This window comes from Dryobates pubescens, chromosome 17 (assembly GCF_014839835.1).
Source record: "Dryobates pubescens isolate bDryPub1 chromosome 17, bDryPub1.pri, whole genome shotgun sequence".
In the NCBI taxonomy this organism is placed as follows: Eukaryota; Metazoa; Chordata; class Aves; order Piciformes; family Picidae; genus Dryobates; species Dryobates pubescens.
In genome coordinates this window covers 54,456-80,240 of record NC_071628.1, presented here as the reverse complement: position 1 = coordinate 80,240, position 25,785 = coordinate 54,456, and the positions used below count along the sequence as shown (strand labels likewise).

The 25,785-nt window shown below is 48.2% G+C and overlaps 1 protein-coding gene across 2 annotated transcripts in view; it reads right to left on the bottom strand.

Moving 5' to 3' along the window:
- The window catches only part of CHSY1 (chondroitin sulfate synthase 1), an 85,909-nt gene that overhangs the window by 58,378 nt on the left and 1,746 nt on the right, over positions 1-25,785 (bottom strand). The window contains exons 1-2 of one of the 2 annotated variants that reach the window (XM_054168984.1): positions 23,451-23,776; positions 12,326-12,821 (exon numbers count right to left, since the gene is read on the bottom strand). In XM_054168984.1, the coding sequence (XP_054024959.1) occupies positions 12,326-12,821; positions 23,451-23,713 (759 nt within the window). In that variant the 5' untranslated portion in view covers positions 23,714-23,776. Of the gene's footprint in view, positions 1-12,325; positions 12,822-23,450; positions 23,777-25,785 lie in introns of those variants that run through there. The other variant, XM_054168986.1, reaches the window with a different exon arrangement.

Genomic DNA, 25,785 nt, shown 5'->3' with positions numbered 1-25,785 from the left:
AGATGTTCAAAAGCCAGAGCTGGACACTGGTGCCAGGGCTTGAGCCAGGCAGTGCTGCTGCTCTCAAGGGACAGGGACTCAGTGGTGGAACATACCATGGACGTGCCCCAAGTCACCTTTTGCCACACTCAGCTGCCAGGTTTTGCTACTTGCCCATGCTAGCAGATATGGGGCAAAAGATAACATCAATGCTGAAGCAAAAGAGCTTAACATGACACAGGGCGTATCCCTCTCATGCTCTTCTGTTATGCCATGAGACCCACCTCATGGTAATTTGAGAACAGTTTTGTCCACAGCAGCTCTACTCTGAGTTGAGCAGCCAGCAGCGACTGTGTCAGAATGTTATTTGGGAATGGAACTGAAGAGCTGTCAGATAGCTTTGGGGGGCTTAAAAAAAACCCAACCAAAAAGCACAGAAAACTAAACACAGGGGTCAGGAGATGGCAAACCTTAAGATGTCTGAAAGTCAAAGGAGACAAACATCAGAGATTCAGAACTCACCAGGATTTTGTCAGCTGAAAGAGCCAGCTCTCACTCCCCTACATTTCAAAAGCTGCATTTCTGAGCAGGACTGGTTTCAGCAAGGTCTCTGTGAAACGAGCATGAGGACATGTGCAGGAGGAAAAAAAACATCAGAGGAGGGCGGGAGGGGATGGGAAAATTAATATAGAGGCTGCAAAACAGTTCAAAAACTTTATTAAAGTTTATTTTTCCAGTTAGTAAGCGCCCCTTCCCTCTGTGCTGGTGCACACACTATCTTTCAAGCCAGGTCTCTCTCTGAAGCAGAAATTCAACACACCTTTCCCTAGAGAAAGATTGATTGTCCTGCAGTCACATTGTCAAATTCAGAGACTTCCAAGTGTGAAAAAGAAGGATTCCAGTTCTGCTTTTAAAGGGAGAATCTCCAGATTGCTGCTCCATCCCATAGCTAATACCAGCTTTGTTCAGGGCAGGCCACAGCACAGCTCTCTATCCTCAAAAGGAAAGGGAGGCAACATCTAAACAACCTATCACTGTACATGACAGCCTCAGAGCCTGCATACCTCAAACAGTAACCAGTGCTAACAGTCTGAGGCACCTCAACAGATGTATAGCCAAGCAGCTATAAAAGAGCCTTTGTGCTGGCTGGAGAGAAACAAGGCATTTTCTGTAAGGGAGACAGCCCTGACCACCTAGCAGAATAAACAGGGTTACACATTTCACGTTGCCTCTGCACCAGGAACCACCAGGGCAGATGGCACAAGGCAGGCACCGTGGGCTGGAGGCATCATTCGCTCGCTTCTGCAGAGCCATGCCAGGGATCTGGTGGAGCCAGATTACAACCAGAAGGAAGATGACATTGCCCCCACCTTCCATCTTCCTTGCTTGCAGTTCCCATATCAGAACTGCACTGCTTGATTTAAATCAGAGCAGATCTGCAACTCAGCAGACACTTGCCCCTGCGGTACAGTCCATGCAAAGATCATCAAAAATACTCTGATTCACCATCCAGAGCTGCAGACAAAGGTCTTTCATCCTAATGCTTAGGCACTCAGCTCCTACTGCATGTATTTTGAAATATCCTTTTCATCTACAGCCTATCTTCCTGTTCTGAAATTAGGCTAATTCTTTAAGGCTGCAGAAGCTATGGTGTTATTTTTGGCCTAGAAAAGGTAAGAAACCACGTGGATGGCTTCTCCTGGGGACAAGCACACGCAGCAGTGATGCTGCCACTGGGAAGTTCAGGATTTGGCTACACTATTATTCCACAGGATAAGAGGCGGCTTCCAGCTGGGCCTAGTAAAACCCAGCAAGGCAAAGTGCAACTGCAAAAAGCTGAGAGTGACTACTGCACACATAGTTCAACTCCAAGGAGCTGGAGAAGGGCAGCATTGGGGGGGGTGCAGAATTATTAATTGAGAAAACCAAAGAAAATTGCTCTGTTCAAAACTTGGGAAAGACATAGCTCACAAACATTCCCAGGGAAGCCAAAGCCCTGCTGCTTTATGAAGATTAAATCTGCTATTGTCTCTCAGTTGCCAGTAGCTGGGGGGGTTTATACAAAGTTCCCCTTGGCCCAAGAAGTTAGGAAGTGTCTTCAATAGAAGAAGGATAGAGAACCAAGTACGTCAGTCAAGTAACCTGTGGTACGGTTAAACAAACAAGATGAGGTAAGGGTAAGGTTCCGTGACAAATGATCTGTGATAAGGTTAAACAAATCTCTCCTGTCAGGACAGCAAAGGGAACACACGCAAGGGAACAGTAGTTTTGCTGATGTGGACAATGAAGTGAGGTGTACATACTGGGGTCACTCTAGTTGGAGAAGACTGTTTCTAGTCAAGCATCTGGTCTGAAGGCTGTATGAAACCATTAAAAACCCTGGCTCGTGCATTTAACCCACTCTGCGCCCAGGCACTGGGGGGGACTGAAGGAAAAACGAGTTACAAAAACGTCAGACCTAAGATTTCCTAAGGTTTCCCATTGAGTAGTCAGGCAAAATTACACAATATTAATTCTCAACACCCACTCACTAAGAACTTTCTCAGTCCTTACTGATGACAATGAGCACTGCCCTCACACAGAGATTCTGAGGACTGAACTCGGCTGACCCTTGGGCAAATGCTTTCTCTCTACGACAGTAACACGTATCAAGAAGTATGGTTACAAAGGATTAAGGCAGCTCAGTTAATGCAAACTACCACTCTTTCCTGCGTTCCTCACCAATATAGTGGTGACACAACCAGCCAAAACATGTAGCTTTAATTCAAATAAGGTTTAGAGAAGTTACTGCCAAGTAATTGCACCCATTGAAGGCGAGCGAGCAGAGGAGTCTTCGTTAATATTCCGCTGCTATTCTTAGAGCGCTTCTGCAACCAGTGACACCAATCTGAAGTGGCAGCCATGAACACAGCAGGCAACAAGCTTTCGTGAGCAAACTTGTGCTTGCCTTTCAGGAAGCACATCCACACAGGGTCTGAGCATGGCCAAGGGGCACTGGGCAAAGCTGCAGCATCCAAATGCTGGCTGCCTGCTCAGAAAGGCTGGGGCAACTCAGAGACAGAGGAGATTTCTGACAACAGCTGCCTGCCTTCATTTCTCCGATAACAAGCTTTTCTTTGCAGCTGGAAGAAGATGGCATTAGCACTTCTGGAACTGCAAGCAGCTTTCTAATACCCTTTTTTGCTTTCTAATGGACTGCCAGATGAGTCCAAACTATGGATTCCCATTTATTTCACTACTAACCCTAGCCTCTGTCTAAGAACCTGTGCTCAATTGTGACACTTCTGAAGACTGCTTCCAAGAGCAAAAATATAGCACTCAGCTGAGGCTCCCTAAAACCATTTAGTAGAATAGATTAAAACCAGAGACTGGGATGGAGCTTAGAGTCAGTAGGCATGACCCTACCTGTGCTCTCTTCATTACACAAGAGCATGTCATGCCTTTTCCTAAACCTCTTTCTAAGCTAATGACTCTAAAGCTCTGGGAGCCTCATTTCACAACTGTGCATAAACTTTTAGGGCTCTCTTCCTGTGCTCTCACCTATAAACCAGAAAAGATGCTAAACGAAGGCTTTTGCTCTAACCCAACAATGCTCCCAGGACATCGGACCACCAAGCACAGAAGCTGATTGCTGGAGCTTCACCTACACTGCAGTCCAGGGAGCAGGTCACTGCCAGCAGCAGAGGTGACACGGCACCAGCAGACTGCAAAGCTTCTCCTGAAGCAGAGCAACTGTGGAAAGAGAGAGCTCACTGTGGTAGCTTTCCTCTCACCAGCAGTACTTCACATCAGGGTACAACACTGCAGCATGCACAAAGTATAAAGGGATAAACAAAGTATAAATGGATAAGCACTTTGGGTCCCCGAGAGCAATTTCAGTTCTACGAAGGCTTTGACTCCTTTGCTGAAGTCATTGTTACCACACAAACTGCAAGTGGCACAAAGTTCAACTGGTTCTCAAGAATCCCCTCTGATAAAATTAGGTCATAACTTTTGCTTAATTACTGTAATAGCACTTTAAACTTGCTCAAAAGACCTCTCAAAGAACCACTTACAACCAACTTGCTTTCACAGAGGACACCAGCAGAAAGTCACTTTTATGTAAGAAACTAACCAAAGATAACCAGAACTTGACTTCCAAGCCTGCAAGAACCCCCAAATACACTTTCAGCTGATACTTCAGGATATAAGAAAACATCACCACTTAGTTCCCCAAAGCCTTCCAATTATGTTCCCAACTTCTCTGCAACACATGAAGGTCATTTTGGTCCAGGCACACAGGAAGATAATCCCCACTCTTCAGGCAATCAGGATTGCTGGCAAGACTTTAACAGGTTTCCAGCTGACAACCACGAAAATTCACACCATCAGGAGTCCAGATAAGCTTTTAACACAGGAAATTAGTGCTACAATGTTTTAAGCATTTTAAGGATCATTAAAGATGGTGCAACAGTCCAGCAAAGTTCTCTGCTCCAAATCCAGATGGTTTGGGAGTACAAAACACCAGCAGCAGCTCCTCAGTCAGGAAGCATCCACAGGAAATGAAATTAGACAAATCCTGGACAATTAATCCTCTGTGCAGTCAGATAACATATCCACACCATCCTCAGAGCCCTCAGACCACAGTGCAGAGCCCCCCAGCTAAACTGCTGCCTGTCTGCTGTGGGTGTCAGGTTGTCATCATGCATCTTTCCTTATCCATCCATGAACCAATGGCTCTCCCACCACAGCCTAAAACGCCAAGCTCCTTAATCACACGTCAAGTGCACTTGGGTGCAGTGCACGAGCAGACAGTTGTTACTAGAAACTGCAGCTGCAAGCTATTACAAAAAAGAAAAAAAGGAAACACAGCAGCACACTGGTCAGAACTTTGGGGGTCCCAAATTCCATCAAGGACAGTTACTCTAAGAGCTGGGAACTGCGAAGCAAAAGAGCCATTGGCAGAGGTGGTCAGTGCTACACACTGTTCCTTACTATAACCAGTAAAGTACCTCTGAGTAATTACCGGTGTTCATTCCCTCAACATTCAGAAGAAAATTATATTTTACACTAAATTGTTCTATAAAATTAACAGATACTGCATCAAAATCCATCATACCCATCTGCTTTTTGTTTCCTGACTAATAACTCAACTGGTTTTATTTAAAAAATCCAAATATTTCTCCAAACACCATACTCCAGGTATAATACAGCTGGCACTGAAAGCACTCAGGCTGAATGTGCTTCTACCACCCCTTCAGTGACCTCAGGTAGTTTATATTAAGCCCCTTCCCCACATCAGCACTCCATTTCTGTTTCCCACCACCAAACAAATCTGGCTTTTCTCTCCCATGCTTACAGGCTCTGACACCTCCAGACTGCACGTGTTTTAAGCTGTGCTCAGAACTTGGCTCTAACATACTGAGAGAAGAAAAGAAAATATTCTCTCCAAATCTACACAATTACGCCCCACTCCCCAAACATCCAGGCCACAGTTACCCTCTACAGACAGCTCAGCTAAAAACTTCTACACTGAGAGCCCCAGCTGCAGATGCTTTACGTCCACTTCTGCTGAGAAAGACAGTTTTGTTGTTTTCTTTTTCTACTGTCTAGTCACATGGGACATTTCACAGAGATTCTGTTTATACACAAGTAGTCATGAAGTGGTTTATTCTTCTGCCCTCATCTTTTATACACAGAGATAAGCACTACACAAAATGGAAAAGGAAACTTGCCAACTCAAAGTTTGGTCAGACATAATTAACCCATGGGAGATCACTGACCACACAGGTATTACTGGGATGTGTATTGATCAAGTATGGAATTTAACTATGTTCTTCCAAAGTGTCCAGTCAGGTGGGACTCAGCTACAGGAGGCAGCAAAGTGCACAGCTCTGATCACAGCACAAAATCATTTTCTCCAAGAATTAAGCCTCACAGCTCCAGCAGCTGTAAAGCAAGGTGTATCCTGCAGAACAGAGATAGGTTTCCCATCAGTTCCAAAGAGAAAAATACGTTTGAAAGCTCCTGGCCTCAGATTTCCTTCCCTCTGCCTATCCTCATTACTGCTCAACAGAACAAATTCAAATCCTCAAGCAACCTCTGAGTGCCTTTAATTAAGAAATTGGGGTGATGAGGTATTTTTATTAGAGTTCTTTGCCCTGTCATGCAATGAAGGATTAGCCTTTCCTGATGTGTCCTCAAGGTAACAACTAATCCTAATGGCTCCCTAAACTCAACTCATTTCTAAATGAGCCACTACACTTCAAGGAGACAGCAAGAGGAGGAAAGCAATACTTGTGTTTGCTGGATTCATGACTGAAGCTTCCTTAGAGTCTGCATGACACTACCAAATTCCTCATTTCAGGAACACTCAGCTTAGGCATTAGGTCAAGTCATCCAGCTAACCAAGGGACACATAAACCATGTGCTCACACAAACTAGGTCAGTCTCAAGCAGTCTCTATAGCCTGAGAAGGCATGCATGTGTGAGCACAAATCATACAGCCTTCCCCTTGCAAATGATGGCCAGCAGAAAGTCAGCCAGATCCAGAATCAAATAACTGGTACAACACCTACTGCTACATACAAGGCAGCTCTTGATTTCTACAAGAAACTTTCACCAGTCTGAGTTCAGAAGTCACTAAAAAACAGCTTGGTGCTGTTGAGTTTTCCCTCTTTGAAATGCATGGTTCTGAAGTAAGGTAGGTCAGGACTTGGGTGCAGATCTGATATCTTGGTGCCATGGGTTAGTTGTTTGGGTGGTGTTGGATTGGTTGATGGGTTGGACGCGATGATCTTGAAGGTCTCTTCCAACCTGGTTTATTCTATGTATTCTATGTATCTCTCTCCTATTCCAAACCCTCTTAACCCTCACAAACCCAAACTGCAGCCTTTACCCTCTCCTTTGACCTCTCGGCCCTCTTCCTCAGCAAACATTACTACTAAAATTAGACCACAGTGGTCATACCTCACTGCCTCCCCCACTGCCCTTACAGACTCCTTGTCACATCAGTCATGTATTTTTGTCTCACGCTGAGCCCCATGCATCACCTTCCCTGCCCAGATAATGCTCTTCTCTTGTCTTACCTGTCTGTCCTCTGACAAAATGTCATTCCTCATTACCTTCATGAAGCTCAATCTCCATCCACCCTAGCACAGATGACCACTCACTTCCAACTTACTCTGAAGCCAAAAAGACATCTCTGAAGTGTTTCAGAGATAGAATTCAGTGCCTAAGAAAAGATGATTTATAAACACCTACCCTGGGCATGCTTGTATCCTCCCTCTCTCTCACGCACACAAGACTCGTACTGCACATTTCCTGAATGAAGAGATGCAGTGGGCTACACACATGGCAAGATAAGGGTTCTGTGTCTGTCATGGTTTGCCAAGTCTCCATGCCCTGACTTCAAAAACCCAGACAAGTTTGGAAGCAGGAATATATCTATTTCTTACAGTGTCTGATTTCTGATTTGTGCTGCAAGCTCCCATCACAAAGCCAAGTCAAGTGGAATCCAAGGCAAGGGCTCACAGAGCAAGGCCGACCAAATGCCACAGTTCAACCCCACTGCCCAACAGAGACTGTGATAAAGGAAGGTGCTACAGAGCACCCACCCAAAGCACCATCCCCACAACCCCCATCCTGCCCTGCTCCCAGATGGACAGCTCTTGCTGAAGTCACTGTGTGTGGTGTGCTAAACATTAGCCAGCCACCAACAGGCTGAATCTCCTTTTTCATTAACGAAGGACAGTTCTTCCTCAGAGGATAAAGCAAGAAAACTGAAGGTTAACCATTACCAGCTGCATCTCTCCCCAGGCTTTCAGTTCTGATCAATCACTGCATGACCTTCATTTGTTGTGGGCTTTTTTTTTCCCCCCACTTCTGGGTACTTTCAGTTTTACCCATGGGAGAGTCCATTCCAGAAACGGTGCATTCTGGCACTGCCAACGTACCTGGCAGATATGATGTGCACCTTAAGAGCTTTCCTAATCTCAGTGACTTTCAGCATAGCAATTATCTTCAATTACTCCAGATGAAAGACCACACAAAACAGTAACTCAGAGCCCCTTTCTCCCAGAATCATAAAATGGTTTGAGTTTAAGAGACCAGAAAGCTCATCCAGTTCCAACCCCGCCACCACGGGCAGGGACACCTTCCACCAGCCCAGGCTGCTCAAGGCCTTGTACAACCTGGCCTTCAACAAACCCAGGGAGGGGCAATCACCACCTCCCACGGCAACCTGTTCCAGTGTCTCACCACCCCTACTGTAAAGAATGTCTTCCTAATATCCAGTCAAAAGGTACTATCCCTAATTGCCACTGCTCTGCTTTTTCCCCTCACCAATGCCCAAAAGGCTGGACCTACTCTTCCTCAACATTCACGTTCCCTGATGTGAACACTCCCCTCTGTCACAGCTTCTTTGCCACATATATTATTAAAAAATCCTGTCTCACTTCAGGACATTTCAAGAGTTCCAGTTGCTAGCCTGGAAGAAAGCCCTACCCTCATCACACTTGCTGCTCCTTAATTTCTCCCACTGCCTCAATCAGAACAGAAAGAGAAGCAGCCAAAGCACCTGGGCCTTTGCACCAGCAGTTAGAGGTAGCATAAAACACTCCATTGGATCCGGCAGTCTCCATCCTGCTGCAGGACATGGAAGTGATTAGTGCCACCTGTGCCAAAAGGGTTTATTACTGAATGATACATACCAGCACTGCCTTGATTTCTAGCAGCTACAAAGAGCTTGTATTAAAGTTACCAGCACTCTAAGGCAAGGATATTAAACCCAAGCTGGAACAATACTCAGCAGCAGCTACAAAACAAGGCTGGAAGAGCCCTGAGCTAACAGAGCACAGGCTTCGTAATTCAGATGCATTTAAAGGAAACATTAGACTCAAATGGAAAAGTGAGACCAGTGAACCATGGGGACTGTTGAAATCACAAGTGAGGCAGTTTGTCATCAATGCTGAAACCTGCTCTCAGGCTCAATACCCAAGACAGCACATGGCACCGCATGGCAGGGCAGAGAAAACAAAACTAGCACATCTCTGACCCACACAAGATAAAATAGCAGAACTACTGGTGGAAGGAAACGAAAGAAGGAAGGAGACTTGAGTATGTCAACTTCTTCTCAGAAAAACATCAGAAATTTAAAATGCCACTATTCACCAAAAATGTAGAATCACTTCCCAGCAAGATCAGTACAAGCTTTTGTCTCCTTCCAGAGGAAGGATTGTGCTCTGTATCACCTCATCAACTGTCACGCTCCCACCTGTAAGCTTCAGAGATTTCACAGCTCTGTTATTTTAAGGATTCTTTTCTTTTAGTTTGCTGCATAAAATCTGTAGCTTTGCTGCTCCACCCCGGAGAGGGCTGAGTTGGACAGCTATTTGTCAAATAGCAGTAACAGTCTCAGGGTTAACAATGATGATAATGCTTGCTATAGGGGACTCGCATTTTAAGAGGCATGTGTCATCTGCTACTCACTCAACCTGGTCACAGGAGACTAAAATCCATCACGGGTTGCAAAACTGCTCCTGGGTGCATCAGATGAAGCTCCCGGGAGCCCAGGGAGCTTCAGTTCTCCTCCAGCCTGCACACACTGTCACTGCCTCTTCTTTTCTGGGGTGAGATGAAGCAGGAAGTCCAAAGAATCATGGTGTCAATTCCTTTACTGTATTTGCTGAAAAGCTCCTGACAGTGGGAAGACTCTGAACAAATCTTTACAAGTCCTGAAAGGGGCAATAACTGGTGCCACTAATGAAGTGGTCTAAGAGGCACCACAGAGAGCGGCGGAGTGACAGAAACACAGGAAGGGGGTGGAAAAAAGGGGGTTGAGGCAGACTGCTGTGAGCAGAAAGAAAAACACAGAGCCAGGCCTGCAGATGCGTTTGGGCACACCACCAGAGCCAGCAAAGAAGAGCAGCACAGTAAAGACATTGTGAGATTCTCAAATCAGAGAAAGGGGGCAGTGACAGTCATGGAGATGAGTAAAATGACTCTGGGCACAGGGCCCACCGTCAGAACAGCGCAGGGAAATAAACCTCCCGCGCTGAGGTCCAACACTGGGGATGACTGCAAAGACCTGAGCTCCGCATTTGTGCTGCCACTTGAGACGTTCCAGAATAAGAAGTGCAGGAAGCAAAGGAGAAGTTTGCGGTCTGGGTTTTCTGAGGCCAACAGCATTTTGTTTGCTGCGTCTTGTGCTGTCATTGCTTCCCTTTCAATGGGAATTGTGAAGTGTGACGGCTGTGCCCCAGCAGGGCAGGCACAGATAAATTTCTGCTCCATCAGAAGCTCACTGAAATACAGCTCTTTGCACTTCACTCAGAGTGGCCCATTACTTGATGTTCATCAACTACAAGACATGGAAAATGTCACATTTACACCGAGCTTTCCTAACACAGCTGTTCCAACAGCTGTGTTGTTTCAAAGAGCTATTGCTTTATCTAAAATAAAGTATCAGGCACATTGAATCTAGTTCCCTGAGCCAGGAGAGGACCAGATTGAAAAAAGGAAAGGATGACAGATTTTTAAATGGAAAAGCCGCAACTAAATGAGAGTGGACCTGTTCCTTGCAGAAGCTGGGTGTTTTCATCAGTGAAACTCTTCCCTCTCTCCAAAACAGCTGAGCCTTAACATCTCACACTCACAGGTTACTTCTGAACATCTCAGAGTTTATGCACGTCACACAAATCAATTTCCAGCAATTCACAGCACTTGGGAGAATCCAGCAGTATGGATAATTTAACAGAAGCTGATCAAACAAAGCTGATTTTGAGAAAAGCCCAATCTAATTCTGTCAGATGGCATTCCTCCTGCAGCTGTGTTCTATCGTTAGCTACTTCAAGTCAAAATTGGATCATATTGAATTCAGGAGGCCTTTGCCAGTTTCAGCAGGAACAAAATGCTGACCTTCAGTAAGTTACCAAATGCCACATGGTACAGGCATTCACATCAGAAGTTATTACCACTCAGAAGTCCAGAGAAAAGATTTTATGCTGCTAAAAACTGTGGAAAAAGTTACTGACTCCTTATGAAGGGCTAACCATTACTCTGGAAATTATATATAAACTAGTTCCAGGTCTGTAAGCAGGGAACATGGAGAGCCACTGTTAGCCCAGAAAGTCTTCATGCACAGAAGACACAAATTAATTACTACAGCTGGAAAGTTTCTTCCCCTTCCTCAGAGGCTTTCCCATCACTGAACTGTGAACCGAAACAAAGCAACAGCTTCCAGGGGCAGAAATTCAGTGTCAAAAGTTTAACATAAGTCTTTGCCAGTCAAAAAGCAGGTCAGCAGCAGCATCATCTGTGACCACAGCTCCTCTGTCACGCAGGCAGAAGACTCCCTCTCTTTACCACATCTCATAAAAGGACAAAGCAATAGCTGCGTACAAGTCATAAATGTTTCATAAACATTTGTGTAAAAAGATAAGCAGGCTCACCCTCTCTACTGCTCTCAACTTCTCCCTTATTTCCAAGACAGAACCACCAGCGTTTTCCCTGCTACTGGAGGAGAAACTGCAGTTCAAGCCTAGCAGGTGTTTTTGATCAGACAGTCTGTAAACACCCAGGACTCACTTCAAAGAGCCCAGCTCACCCCCCCCTCCCCGTCCCAGGAGGAGCTGCCAGCCCCCAGCATCCAGCAACAACAGCAGCAGGAAACTCTGCCACAAGCAGGCTGTAACTCTCTTGTTTTTCCCCCCTGACATGCCAAATTTGCAGCCACATCAGTGTGGGCAGATGCTGAGTTTTGGTGTAAGAGTGGTGGCTCGTCTCTGCTGACGTCAAGGACCTGCTGAGCAGCCAGCAGGCTTGGGCTGTGGGCAGGCTGGGAGGCAGCTCAGTGCACAGGGTGACAGTGCCAGCTACCATGAGACATCTCTGCTGTGGCTGCAGTTTAGGAAAAAAATGTCACTGTCATGGCAGACATCTGTCAGCCTTAAACACTTCAACCACAGTAAGAAGCACAGTAATCGAACCATCTGTTTTCCACAGTGACACCATGGCATGCCCACCTAAAGAAGATGAAAGAGGCTTGGACAGTCAAGACTGAGGGGACCTGTGGCCATTCTGATTGAAACTTACTCCCTTTCTGTCTCAATAAACACCTTTGTTATGAACCATGAATATTCCACCCCTCACCCCAACGTGCTCCCCACTTACCACTGTACTGCCATATCTGCACAGGCCTTTCCCAGGGTCACACTTGTAGGAAGCAGTGTAGACACTGTACAGCTGGATGGTCAAGTTGCAAAGGGAGGAGAGCTCTGGAGGAGCTCCTGCACAGCTGTGCAGCGACCCCCTGCTACCACCCTCTCCCCACAAGCACACTGCTGATACTCTCTGCCCTCGTCCTTACCTCATAGGACCACACACACTGCACTCCCGCGAACCTCCGCACGCATCTGCCCACTTCCACATCCTCATGGGTGGTGTACATCTCTCGCAGGCACTCGCCAATGTGGGGCACCATCCTCCTCAGGACTTCCCGGCTCATGATCACTCCTGGTCCTCCCATGCAGAAGTTCTCGCCCGGTTCCAGCGCCAGCTTCCCCATCTCCTCTGTGGTGCCAAGGCCAGTCTGCCCAAGAAAGAGGGGCTCGCTGCTGTTCAGGCTCCTGAGGAAGCTCTCCAGTTTGTCCCCTTTGATGTAGACATCATCATCAGCTCTCATAAACCATTCGTATTTGTCCAGGTAGTGGTCATGCATATATTTGAGCATCATAAAAGATTTCTTCTGAGGTGGGTAAGTGTCATCTACACCTGGAAGCGGCACGATGGGGATGGGAATAGAGGTGTCTGAACCCTCGCTGGAGAAGAATTCAACCTTGCCAGGAATGCTTTTGGACCACGTTCTAGATTGAAAAAGACAGTAAGAACCAATTAAATATGCAAACCAAGGCAGGCAGAGGGGGCTACTAGAGACCACAGAAAGGAACCACAGCTCTTCTGTTTTCCAAATTCTCTTTTTAAACACCTTGAAGGGTTATTTTTTTTTCCCATACAAATGAGGACATCCACACAACACACAAAAAATTCTGACACAACAAGCATCTGAGCATCAGTTTTGCATCTCTGACAGAAAAATAATTCAATAGTAGTTGTTCACCAGTGGCAGGCAGGATTTCTTAAACACACTCAGTTGGTCTAACAGCTATTAGTCACAAGATAGAGAGCAAAGCCAAAGGGAGCCAAGATGGGCAACCTCCTCACATTCAACTGGATTTAATGCCTCCAAAGCTTCCCTGCGAGTTATCCAGCATCATTTCCACCTTCAACTCCCTCTAAGTCCCTCAAAAGCTCCAACGTGCATTTGGTACTGACTTGCAGAGTCAATTTCACAGGAACTCATGAGAAATCACTATCTGGTGGAAAACCAACCAACCATCAACCTCTCCAGATGCTCTGACAGAAGTAAAATGTGTCTGTTTTGTGACAGCCAGACAAGCAACATCAACCTCAAATGTGTCTGCCCCTACCAGCAAAGGACTAGCAGAAAAGCAGCCCCAGGAGATGCAGGCAAAACACATAATCCCAACAGATGAGCCACACCTCCAGCAGCCTTCTGCAAGTTTCAGGCTGGGTGGGTAGAGGACCATCACAAAAAAGGAGCCTCTTTTGTGCAAAGCATCGACATCTGCTCCACACCTTCCATGTTCCCCCCTGCCAAGTCCAACCCATCTGCGTGGGCAAATTGGGTCATTTATACTGCAGGAAGAGATGCAGGACGATTCCTCAAGGCAGACTGCAGAACACTTAACCTCCTTCAGGGAGGATTTCCAACCACGTAACTGTCACAGTTTTGCCCTAAATATTACAAATTTTAAGCTTTCAGTACCATTTTCTCAAAGTCTATACAAGAAAAAGCAGAGTTCAAGTATCCTTCACAGAAACTCACAGAAAACCATTTTCACTGGCAGACCAACAGGGTTTGCCTCCTTGTTTTTTACAGGGGGAGAATATAATCTATATTCACAGCAGTATGTGAAACCCCTCTCAAGGCAGAGGACACAGCATTCCCTCAATGCATCACTGTCATTTTACCAGATGCCGCTCACACAGGTTTCTTGCCAAAAAGCAGAGCAGATTTGGGGCTTCAGAGACCATCAGAAATTTGCCATCTCCAGAATTAGCTATCATCCAAAGTCTAAAATGCAAAAATACTCCAGAAGAATGGTTCCTTAAGTTCCACTGGGAAATGCAGAGGTATTTAATTAGTACTAATTAAACATCAACTTCGACACCTTAGCAGTTATACACTACTTCAGCTTTGTGTAATGAATATCACCCAATTACTTTAAAAGCTTTGTCTTCTGGATCTCTCAGTGCCACGGATAGTGTTTCCTAGCAAAGGTTTAGATCCCAGCTTCCCAGAAGAGCACAGGGGAAAGCCAATGGAAACACTCCTGTTGACAAGAGAGGTGATGAGGCCTTTAATCATCAGTGTTGCAATTATTGTACAGTGCTACTGCTTGCAAAGTCACATCCTATCAAAGCACTGAAAACTGCCTGTTTCCAAAGGAGTCAGGCTCCTAACTTGAACTACTGAGGAAGTTCTGCTGTTTATTTTCCAACACCCACAGCCCACATATAAATCATCTGCTCTTGAGTGAAAGGACTACACGGTACGTTGCCCTTCCCACACCAGCTCCTACATTTAAACGACTTCTCCACTAAAGGTACTGGATGCAGTCAAATTTTAATCTTACAGCAGGAAAAAAAAAAGGCAGAAGCTGCTACTAAGAAATGCAGCTCATCTCATCCACGGTGCTCAGTTCCCAGTACAGCTTCAGGCAGACCAGGACACTCCACAACCAGCAGGTGAAGTTGTAAGCTGAAGTCTCATGGGCATTGCTGTTCACTGACTTTTCTAATTCAAAATAAACTTTTAGTATATTGAGACCAAATCCAAAAGATCTGCCTCTGTAATGATTACAAGCTATGGACAACACAAGATTACTTCTACCACTTTGAGCTTTAGCCCCTTTCTGGACTCTTCAGGAGCAGTCTTCAACTCTGCTTTTTTACACCACCACCCCTTCTGTTGGTTCCCGGTTTAAATTTACTGCCTGCTCCCCAGCAAGGTACCCTCATCTCATGACCCCACAATATACTGTCATAAGAAGAGTTCCCATTCAGTGGAGAGGGAAAATAACACATGCACATCCATAAACACCAGCACATTTGATTCTCAGTCCTCATACTGCATTAACCCCCTCAGATCAAAGCCAGTTTGACCCCATCTTTTCATGGACCTTGGCCATATTTAAGTTTCATACTGAACTAGAAGTAAACCAAACATATTCCTGCATACATGGGGGCACAGCACACAGAAAAGAACACAGCCCAGCGATAGGATGAAGGGCAATGGACACAAACTCAATCACAGGAAATTCCATCTCAACATGAGAATAAGCTTTTTTACTGTGAGAGTGACAAAGCACTGGAGCAGGCTGCCCAGAGATATTGTGGGGTCTCCTTCTCTAGAGATCTTCAAAACCCACTTGGACGGGTTCCTGTGTGATCGGCCCTAAGTGGTCCTGCTTTGCAGGGGGGTTAGACTCTATGATCTCTGGAGTTCCCCTCCAACCCCTAGCATTCTTTGATTCTGTGACAGCCACACCCCAAGGGATCAGCCTGAATATACATAGAATAAACCAGGTTGGAAGAGACTCTCATGATCATCACGTCCAACCCATCAACCAATCCAACACCACCCAAACAACTAACCCACGGCACCAAGCACCCCATCAAGTCTCCTCCTGAAAACCTCCAGTGATGGCGACTCCACCACCTCCCCAGGCAGCCCATTCCAATGGGCAATCACTCTCTCTGGATAGAACTTTTTCCTAACATCCAGCCTGAACCTCCCCTGGCGCAGCCTGAGACTGTGTCCTCTCGTTCTGGTACTGGCTGCCTGGGAGAAGAGACCAACATCCGTCTGTCTACAACCTCCCTTCAGGTAGTTGTAGAGAGCAATAAGGTCACCCCTGAGCCTCCTCTTCTCCAGGCTAAGCAACCCCAGCTCCCTCAGCCTCTCCTCGTAGGGCTTATGTTCCAAACCCCTCCCCAGCTCTGTTGCCCTTCCCTGGACTCGTTCCAGCAAGTCAACCTCCTTCCTAAACTGAGGGGCCCAGAACTGGACACAGTACTCCAGGTGTGGCCTAACCAGTGCAGTGTACAGGGGCAGAATGACCTCCCTGCTCCTGCTGGCCCCACTGTTCCTGATGCAGGCCAGGATGCCATTGGCCCTCTTAGCTGCCTGGGCACACTGCAGGCTCATGTTCAGTCTACCGTCAACCAGCACCCCCAGGTCCCTCTCTGCCTGACTGCTCTCAGCCACTCTGACCCCAGCCTGTAGCTCTGCATGGGGTTGTTGTGGCCAATGTGCAGAACCCGGCACTTGGTCGTGTTCAATCTCATGCCCTTGGAGGACCACACCATCACTTCAGCCTTGGGTTCTCACATCCACATTGCCCCAGCACAGCTTGATTATGCCTTTGCTCATTTCCCGCAATCCTGCAGTCACTAGGAGATGAGGCAACTGGATGTGTTACTGGTGACTGTGGCTTTGAGGCCTTGTTCAAACTCAGACAGATGAAACATGCTCCCACATCGAAAACTGCCTGCGTGTCCATGTCAGCGCAAGCGCTGCTGGGCAGAGGCTGATACAATGGCAGTGGCCATGCACCGCTCCTTATGCCTAAAGACACAGCTCATGGTGGCTCTTTTCTGGGAAGTTCATGCAGACAGAACAGTTTGCTCAGGAAACACCGTGCTGCGCTGGGACAATGAAGCCAAACCACAGACTGCAAGATCAACTGTGAGTAGATTTTTCTGACCCCAGCTATCAGCAGAACTAAGGACTGATAAACACGGGGATGAATTCTGGTCAAATCTACTTTATACTTCTTTGTCCGACATTGCCAAGAATCAGACCTGACTCAATCATAAGCAGTTCTGCAGGTTGGCGTGTTAACAGCTGCATTTCTTGCCTGCCCTTCCATGTTCACTCAGCTTCACTATGTCTGCTTTTGGGTTATGAGCAGCAACCTTCAGCTCCTTAGGCACAGAGCTCTTACCTCAGCACCTTCCTACTTTTGTGGCCCCAACAGCTGACACTGTTTTTCTGGTCAAGACTTCTCTAAGATAAGACTTCCAGATTGCATTTGCAAACAAATTGTATGGTTTATAATAATTAAAAAAAAAACAAAAACACAACAACACATCAAACAACCAAGGGAAAACATTTTTCCCCTTTCCCCTGCTCCTCTCAAAGGGCTCTCCATCATCGTGTTTAAAGGAAATGTGGTCACAACATTTCAGTCACCAGATTCCTGTACCTACACCTGCAGACCTCCACTGCAGCGCTTTGCTGGTGGCCTCAGCCAGTTTCAGGCCATTTTGACTCTGCCCAGAGAGAAATATCAGTTTCTGAACACAAGTGATACGTGTACTGAGCTGGGCATTTAAAAACCCAGGACCTGAAGTACTCTGACAGATCCATGCAATCTGAATCTGCTCAGTTAAAGAGCAGGATGTGCATGAATCAGGACGGTGAAACTCTCCATTACCTTCCCCAGGAGCAGCACTGAAAACAAGCATGACAGCATGCCACCTGCTTTCTCTCAGTGGCACACAACTCCAGCGAAGCCAGTGCTGACAAGGGAATCAAAGTGTCATTCAAACAAACACAGAAAAAAATTAGGTGACACCTTCTTAGAAGCAACCTCTTAGAGAACATCAGGACCACTCCAGTATTGGCGACTACCAAGTAAATGTTACCATCCCTTAACTGGTTTTGCACAGCAGATACGCCACAGGTACCCTATCCTGAACAAGTCTCCAGTAAACATCTCCCTTATGAGCAAAGGCTGAGGGAGCTGGGGCTCCTTAGTTTGGAGGACACTCAGGGGTGACCTCATTAATGTTTACAAATATGTGAAGGACAAATGTCAGCACAGAGCCAGGCTCTGCTCAGAGATGCCCCATGATAGGACAAGGGGCACTGAGTGCAAGCTGGAACATAGGAGGCTCTACATGAACAGAACGAAAAACTTTTTCGCTGCGAGGGTGACAAAACACTGGAGCAGGCTGCCCAGAGAGGCAGAGAGGTGGAGTCTCCTTCTCTGGAGACATTCAAAACCTGCCTGGATGTGTTCTTCTGTGACCTCCTCTAGGTGATCCTGCCCTGGCAGGGGGCTTGGACTATACGACCTTTTGAGGTCCCTTCCAATCCGTAACATTCTGTGACACTCTCTGAAACTGGGTGCAAAAGATTTTGTCACAGCTGGTACAAATATTCCTGCAGTACAGAAAGCTGTGTGCAGAGAGAGTGCTAAAATAACCCCAGCTAAAAAGTGACTATGATCACAGTAACTAAACATGGTCAGAAGTAATTCCTTTATTAAAAAGCAGTTTAAAAAGCATAGCTTGGAGCATGTTGAGCACAGATCTGGAATGTTTTCTCTTCAGTTGCCACTGTTTATTATTTATTTGTACTACCTTGCTTTGTTGTCAGTGCTGCAGACTCAGCAGGAGCACGGTCAGCAGTGTTATGCAGACAGTGCTCCCTTTGTAGAGACCCCAACTGGAGACAATTACCAAAAAATGTATTTGGTTTTTGTCTGCAGCTTGGGAACTTCCCTTAGAGGAGGTCAAAACTCATTTAAAGTTTAGAGAATAGTCACCTTGCATAATTAAGCTGAAAAAAATCATCATTTGTGAGCAGCTTGGCAAGATAATGGCGCTAGAAGACTGATTTCTTAAATACACGGTTCAGACAAAATTTCATCATGAGCTGGGGCTAGTTTTGCATAACTGTTCCTCAAGGTCTCATCTTTACAGCAACACTTGCAACAGGAGAAGCAATGAACCACAGCTTAGTCAGGAGAGCTGTGCACAGAAACCAGCATGCTGCTGCTGCACGTGGTACTGCAGACAACCATCATGGGAGCCCAGAAAAACAAGCTGGCTTTTTACATTTCCAGATAGGTTTAAGAGAGCTTGTCAGCTCAGATCTGCACTACAGAATTCCAGTTTTGAGGGAGAGGTCCTTTCAAGCAGGACAGCTTGGTATCTAGCTTTAACAGAGAACTCAAGCAGCTTCCACAGATCCTCAGAGTTCTCTGAATTAAACTCCTCCAGTCTAAAGTGATGCCATGTTTTCTGTCCATGGACATCCATGCACCTTCCTTGTGGAAGCAGGGACAGAAACAGATCCATCATCCATCGGCACATTGATACTCAGAGGGTAAGACAAAGATCAAAGCCCAAGTGTCTCAGAGATCTGGGCCATATAATTAACACGGGGCTTGTAGGTGACTTGGTTTCTCCTTATCCCCCACCACGCATCACTGCCAGCTGTTCTCTGCATTCGTTTCATACTGTTCCTTAAACCTCTTCGCAAATTTTAGGCAACAAGGAGTCACATGGAAAACATGAGGGGCAAAGGGTATCAGTAACACCTGGGGAGATTCTGATTGGATTCCAGAAGAAAATGTTTCACCACGAGAAAAGTTAAGACATTGGAGTTATCTCCCCGGGAAGTGGTGAATTCCCCTACACTGCACAGTTTTAAGACTCAGCTTGCCAGGGTGCTGGGCCAGCTCTTCTCAACTACACTGCTACCTAGAAAGGTTGGACCAGATGATCCTTGGGGTTCCTTCCAACCTGGCATTCTGTGATTCTGTAACTGCTTACTGCTTGGAAAGCAGTACATCATACTTCTGCCAGAGCTTGGAAGAGCAGGACACGCCGAGTTCTCACACTGCAGTACAATCCATGTGTTAAGCAAACCATGCATCACACTATCATGATGTTCAAAGTCATTCCACTCAATCTCCTCCAGAGAGGCAAGAGTGCTCCACAATCCATCATATCACCCCACTAGCAACCAGAAAAGGCCAAACCCAAATACCACCCAGCAGCCTCCACCTAGGCTCTGGATTTAAAAGGAGCACAAAAATGTGGTTTGTATTACCCTTCTGTAGCAGCTAGCACAGGCACAGACAGACAATGCAAACTCCTTTACACCCTAAATCCCCCTGGCTGCCTTGCATTGATGCTCTTCCAAGCAGTCAGGTATTTGGATTCCAGGGCAACCTGTTTTCCTGTGTAAACGACCACAAACACTGTGGCATCGCATCTGAAACAGAGCCTCTGAAAGGGCATCCTTCTGCTGCAGGAGCAGAACAGCTTAGCACAAGCATCGGCATCACTCATGCTCCTTGCCTGTGTGGCCTCATGGCACTTCAAGGTGCCATGAGGACTGTTCCAAACTGAGAAGTACCGCAGCTGCATTCCTGCAGAGATGCTGTCAAAGGCCAACCTGACATCTCACCATTAACTGCATTCACAGCAGTCTCCCGTCACTTTTCCCAGGAAATGTGGTTGCTATTCGAAAAAACAAAACAATAAAGGGTTAACTGCCTGACATTTCTGTGAGATCCTGTGAGAGAGTACGGAAATCTTCTGGGAGACTTGTTATTCCCATCCTCTCCTTCCTGCAGCACTTTTAGGATAACTCCCCTCAGCTGCAAAACCATTAGCACATATTGTTGCACTTTCCCTCCTTCCTGCACGGCGTTTTCCCTGCCTATTTCTCCTCCTTTGAAGTGACACCGCACTTTACCGGCCTCCAGGAAGGGAAACTCTGCCAACCGAGTTGTCAGATGCAGTAACTCCTCAAGCTACAAATCTGCCCTCCAAAAACCTGTGGATCCAAAGCTCAATCTCTGCCTGACAGACTACAAAAGCACAACTGTTTCAGAGCCAGCGGCTCCTGAAAATCCAGCAGGCCCATTTTGCCTTGCAGTGGTCATTTTGCTCATGATTGATGTTCAGGAAGTAGATTGCTTCCCCTCTTGTTAGACGCTATCTGGATTCACAGCAGCAAGGATCAGCAAATGCTTTCCGTTCCAGTCGCTTTGAGCTGCATCTGTAAATAGCCTTTGAGCCACAGCAGTTTGGAGGTATTCAGCCTCTGAATCTCTAATTCCTTTCAGCGCTCTGGCTAGTGCAGTATCAAGGCTCTGCACACGCTGCCACCCCGGGAATGCCTTGCTAGCAGCTTCCCATTTCACTGGCCGTGCCAGCGATTCAGCTCACCAGGATGCTTTGTCAAATGTAGTAATCCCAGCAATTGTCTGCCTGAGTACTTCATGGCAATCAAAAGCCATTTAAGATTTCAGGTTTGTCTTCCTCTTCCCCCCTCCCCATCTTCCCCCCAAAGATGTCTTCCTGTAAGCAGGACATTATGTCCTTTCTTTCACCAGCGGAGTTAAGAAGAATGCTTTCAGCCCTACCGCAATGTTAGGAGGCTAGGCTTTTTTCATCATTTCTGAGAGTGGACGTCATCTCTAGACGTTAAACCAAAATAGCAGTGCAGTAAAAAGGAATACTCAGATCTCCTTCTGAATGAACCCAATTCAAAAAGCTGCGTTTGTTAAGTTGCATCTTAAACCATTTTGTGTGAATGTGCGCAGACGTTGCAGAGCTGGCTGTGAACCCAGCTCTCCCACAGCACAGGACTGCTCAGCAAGCAAGGGCAAAACCAGGGAAGAGAATCCTGCCCACACCAGCAAAGCAAAATGCTTCACAACTAACACCCATCTCTGGACAATACTGGGACAGATCTCCCTTTCTTCAACTCTTGACATAAAATCTGGTGGATGCTAGACAAAGTATTCCGCCATAAAATCCATTATGTGATGTCCAACATGACTTCAGCCTTTCTCTGTTACACACAGTTCATGAGATTTGCAATCCAAAATGCTCCATCCCACATGCTGAAGATGAATACATAGCCCTGAAGAAAGAGATTCTTTCACCCATTTCAAAGCAGCAATCATACACTCTCTGTAACTTAATTACAGGTCTATGCTGAAAGAAGGAATTAAGTTTCCATTACAACCATTGTGACCAGACAATGTATTTCAGATTGCCCAAATTAAGCCATTTTACTGTCTTTGATGCTGACATAAAGAGCTGGGCAGGGAGAGGAGGAGTTGGTTCATCATACATGGTTTTGCCATCCTGTTCTTACTGGCCAACAGAGCCAAGTACTTTTCAACCTGGGCAGGCAGGGGATGGATAAAGGTTTGTTCTAGCACAAGACTTGAAGGGATGTTTTATTAGAGAAAGATGTGCCCCAGAACTCCCGGCTCTGACAGTGCTGGCTGTGTGTGCAGCACTCAGTCAGAGCCGGGGTATACCCAAGCTGACATTTTAGCTCTTAACTCTTTCAGATTTATTTCCCAAGCAGGCTTCCAGCACAGCCTCCCAGCACTGCCTGCTGGCACAAACGCCGGAGCAGTAAGCATATTTCAGCAGAGCACAGTTTCTCCAAAGCCACAGACGCATCTCTCACAGAAGAGATCACTATCCTGATGCTGCCAAGGCTTTGGACAGTAGTGCCGTTAGCACGCACTGCCCGTGGCCATGCCCAGCTACGGCTGGAGACCATGCCGCGGGCCACAACGAGCAGTGCACACACGACTGCCTCTGCTCCCAAGAGAGGTCTGCTCAGGTAACACACACGGCTCGCAGACCCTGAGTCCTGTGCTAGCTTCAACAGCCTGGAGCCACGAGCTACTGACTTCTCCATTCAAACTGTTCCGCTACGTGGTCCAGCCTCTGCAACGGCTGCAGCGAGCAAGAGCTGGTTTTACTCTTTGTTCCCAGACTCATTTTCTGAGTCTTACTCCTAAGTACACACTCTCAGCTTTGTACAGCGGACTTTTCCTCCCTATCCAGGGGGCTACAGCAGTCTCCAAACTTTATTTTTATTATTATCAAGTTGCCGTCTCTCTTCAGAAACAGCAAGCAAGGACTGCACCAGCGAGACGTGGCTATGCCCAACGCAGAAGCATTGAGGGAAGCATTTTGATGACCACATCTCCCCCAATGACCAGCGATAGGTGCCCCCTCACTATGGATGAGCTGCCGGACCCTCAGGCAAGACCCCCGGGTTTGTCTGCCAACCACCGGCTCAACCAGACTGTATGAGAACGTCAGCATGCCCCAACCCGATCCTTCATGTCTCCACCAACCTGCCCACGCAGCTGAGGGGAGGCTCGGGGCACCCCTCTCCCCTCACCCCGACCCTGCCACCTGGAGAGCACCCCAGTGCTGCGCACAGGCTGGTTTGGGGAGAGCGTGCCCCGAAGGGAGATCTCCTTGGGGTCGCACACCGCTCACACCGGCCCCTGGGATGGACGAACGCTCCCCGGGCCAGCAGGAGGATGCCTCCAGGGCTCCGCCGCGGGAGACCTCCTACCCTGGGGTGGGTCTTAACCGCTCATCGGGGAAACGGCCGTGCAGAAAGCCGAGCTGAATCGAACTAAGCCTAACCGAAACAATCCCGGCCCAAACCACTTGAGCGTAGTCGAACCCATTCGAAACGACCCCACCCCAGAGCAGCCGAACCCATCCAAAGAGAGCCCAGCGGAGCCCAGCCCAGCGGAGCCGTCCCGCTCACTCACCGGTGGGCAGCCACAGCGCGACTCCGCAGGTACTTCTGCGCCGTCATAACCCCCACGAAAAGGAAGCTCTGGGCCGGCGGGCCGGGGCGGCGCGGCGGGGCGGCGGCGGGCGACTGGCGGCAGCCCTGCGGGCGGGTTCGGCGGGGCCGCGCCGCCGCCGCCAGCTCGGAAGCGCGGGGCAGGACGAGGCGCGAGGCGAGCACGAAGCCCAGCACCAGCCCCAGCAGGACGCTGAGCCAGGCGCGGCGGCCGCGGCCCGCCATGCCCGCCCGGCGCCGAGCCGCGCAGGCCCCGCGCTGCTCCTCACAGCGCCGCCGCCGCCCCGCGCTGCGCCGCCGCCAGCCGCGCCGAGTCGCCCAGCGCCGCCATGAGGGGAAGGGGCAGGGACGGGAAACGGAGGGGAGGGAGGGGAGAGGGGGCCCCCGCCTCCCCGGCCCAGCCCCTCGGCACAGGCGCCGTGTGCGGCCCCCGCCGTCGGTAGCCCCGCCCGGCCCTCCCCTTCGTATCCCACGAGCCCCCACGGATCCCGTTCCCCTAAAGCACCGGGGGGGGGGGGGGGGGGGGGGGGGGGGGGGTGGCGGCCCCCTTTGGGGGTACGAGTCCTAGCGGTGGAGGTCTGCACCCTGGGGTGGAGAGGGGGACCGAACCCCGGGATGTGAGCCCGGGACAGGGCTCGCAAAGCACCATCCTGGAGCGGGACGGCATCTCCTGGGCGGCATCCCCAGCAGGCTGTGCAGCAGGTAGCAGCGATTCTCCCCCTCTGCTCTGCTGAGACCCCGCCTGCAGACCTGGGCCCAGCTCTGGAGTCCTCAGCACAAGAGAGAGATGGACCTGTTGGAACAGGTCCTCTGCTGTGAGTCCAGGCTCAGAGTTGGGGTTGTTCAGCCTGGAGAAAAGAAAGCTCCAGGGTAACCTTCTTGTGACCCATCAGGCCTTAAAGGGGCCAATAAGAAAGATGGGGACAGACTTTTTAGCACGGCCGGCTGTGGCAGGACCAGGGGTGATGGGCTTAAACTAAAGGAAGGGAGATTCAGACTAGAGAGAAGGAGGGTGTGGAGACCCTGGCCCAGGCTGCCTGGAGAGGTGGGAGATGCCCCATCCCTAGAACCCTTCCAGGGCATCTGGTTTGGGGCTCTGAGCAACCTGCTCTAGATGTCCCTACTCATAGCAGGGGGATTGGACTAGATGACCTTTAAAGGCCCCTCCCAACCCAAACTGTTTTCTATGACTGGCACCTTGACCAAGTGCCCCACACAAGGGACCCTGACTCAGCATCCCATGCTGGGAGCCTCAGAACCTCATCCCTGCTGCCCAGATCAAAAGGCTAGGACAGAAGAGTGAGAGACTGTGGGTACTCAGATCTTGAGACAGGGAGCCCAGCACCATGCACCACGACCCCAGGAGCGAGGATTGGGACTCCAGCCCAGCCCTTTGGACCAGGATGGGAATGCACTGGGAGACTGGTACCCCTTACTCAGGACAGGCATCAGCTGTCCATCACCCATCCCACAGAAATCCAGCATGCCTCACACTGATCCTGCACAGCATTCCCATCTCCATATGCTTGGGTCCCTGCTGCACAAACCTCAGACCTGGCTTGCCTTGGCCCATGGCATCTGCAGAGCGGGAGGGAAGGCAACAAGGAGCAGCCCTCCATCCCTGGTCTCGCCTGGCAGCGATGCATTCCTGCAAGCACAACTCTGGTACCAGGGAAAGTGAAAGCACAGGCAGCTGTGTTTTTTCCCACCTTGCTAATTAAACAGAGCAGAAATAGGTCAGTCTGTTTCCATGCAGAGGCTATAATGACTGCTTGACAGCGTGAAGACGTTAACTGTACTGGGTGAAGATTGCTTTTTTTCTTTGTCCACACTAACTCTGCATGTGCCTCCCAGCTAGTCTGCTTCAGCTTCAATACTGCAGCCCCAAACCCTTGAAAATTTACAGAATAAACAGGATCTACTGCAACCCACTGACCTGCTTATCATTGTGATTTCTTCCGTTTCCTACCCACTTTTGCATCTCCATTTGCCAGTCTTTCGCATTCTAAAACGTATTTACGTTGTAGTGTCATCCACAACCAGCCGAGAAGAAAGTCTCAGTGCGACAGCAGCCTGCTCTTGGGCAAGAACCATTGCAAAAGAGGACACTACCAAATTAAAACTGCATCAGCAAGTCAAAGACAGCCATGCCCAACAGATTTTTACAGTGCTCGTACAGTAACGGTCACGCTGCTGGGAACTGGCAGGTAATATCCCAACCTGCTTATCTAATAAATGTGGTATGCCTTCAAAAGGATGCTTGGGGGGGGGGGGGGGATGGTTATTGCTCTAGTGAT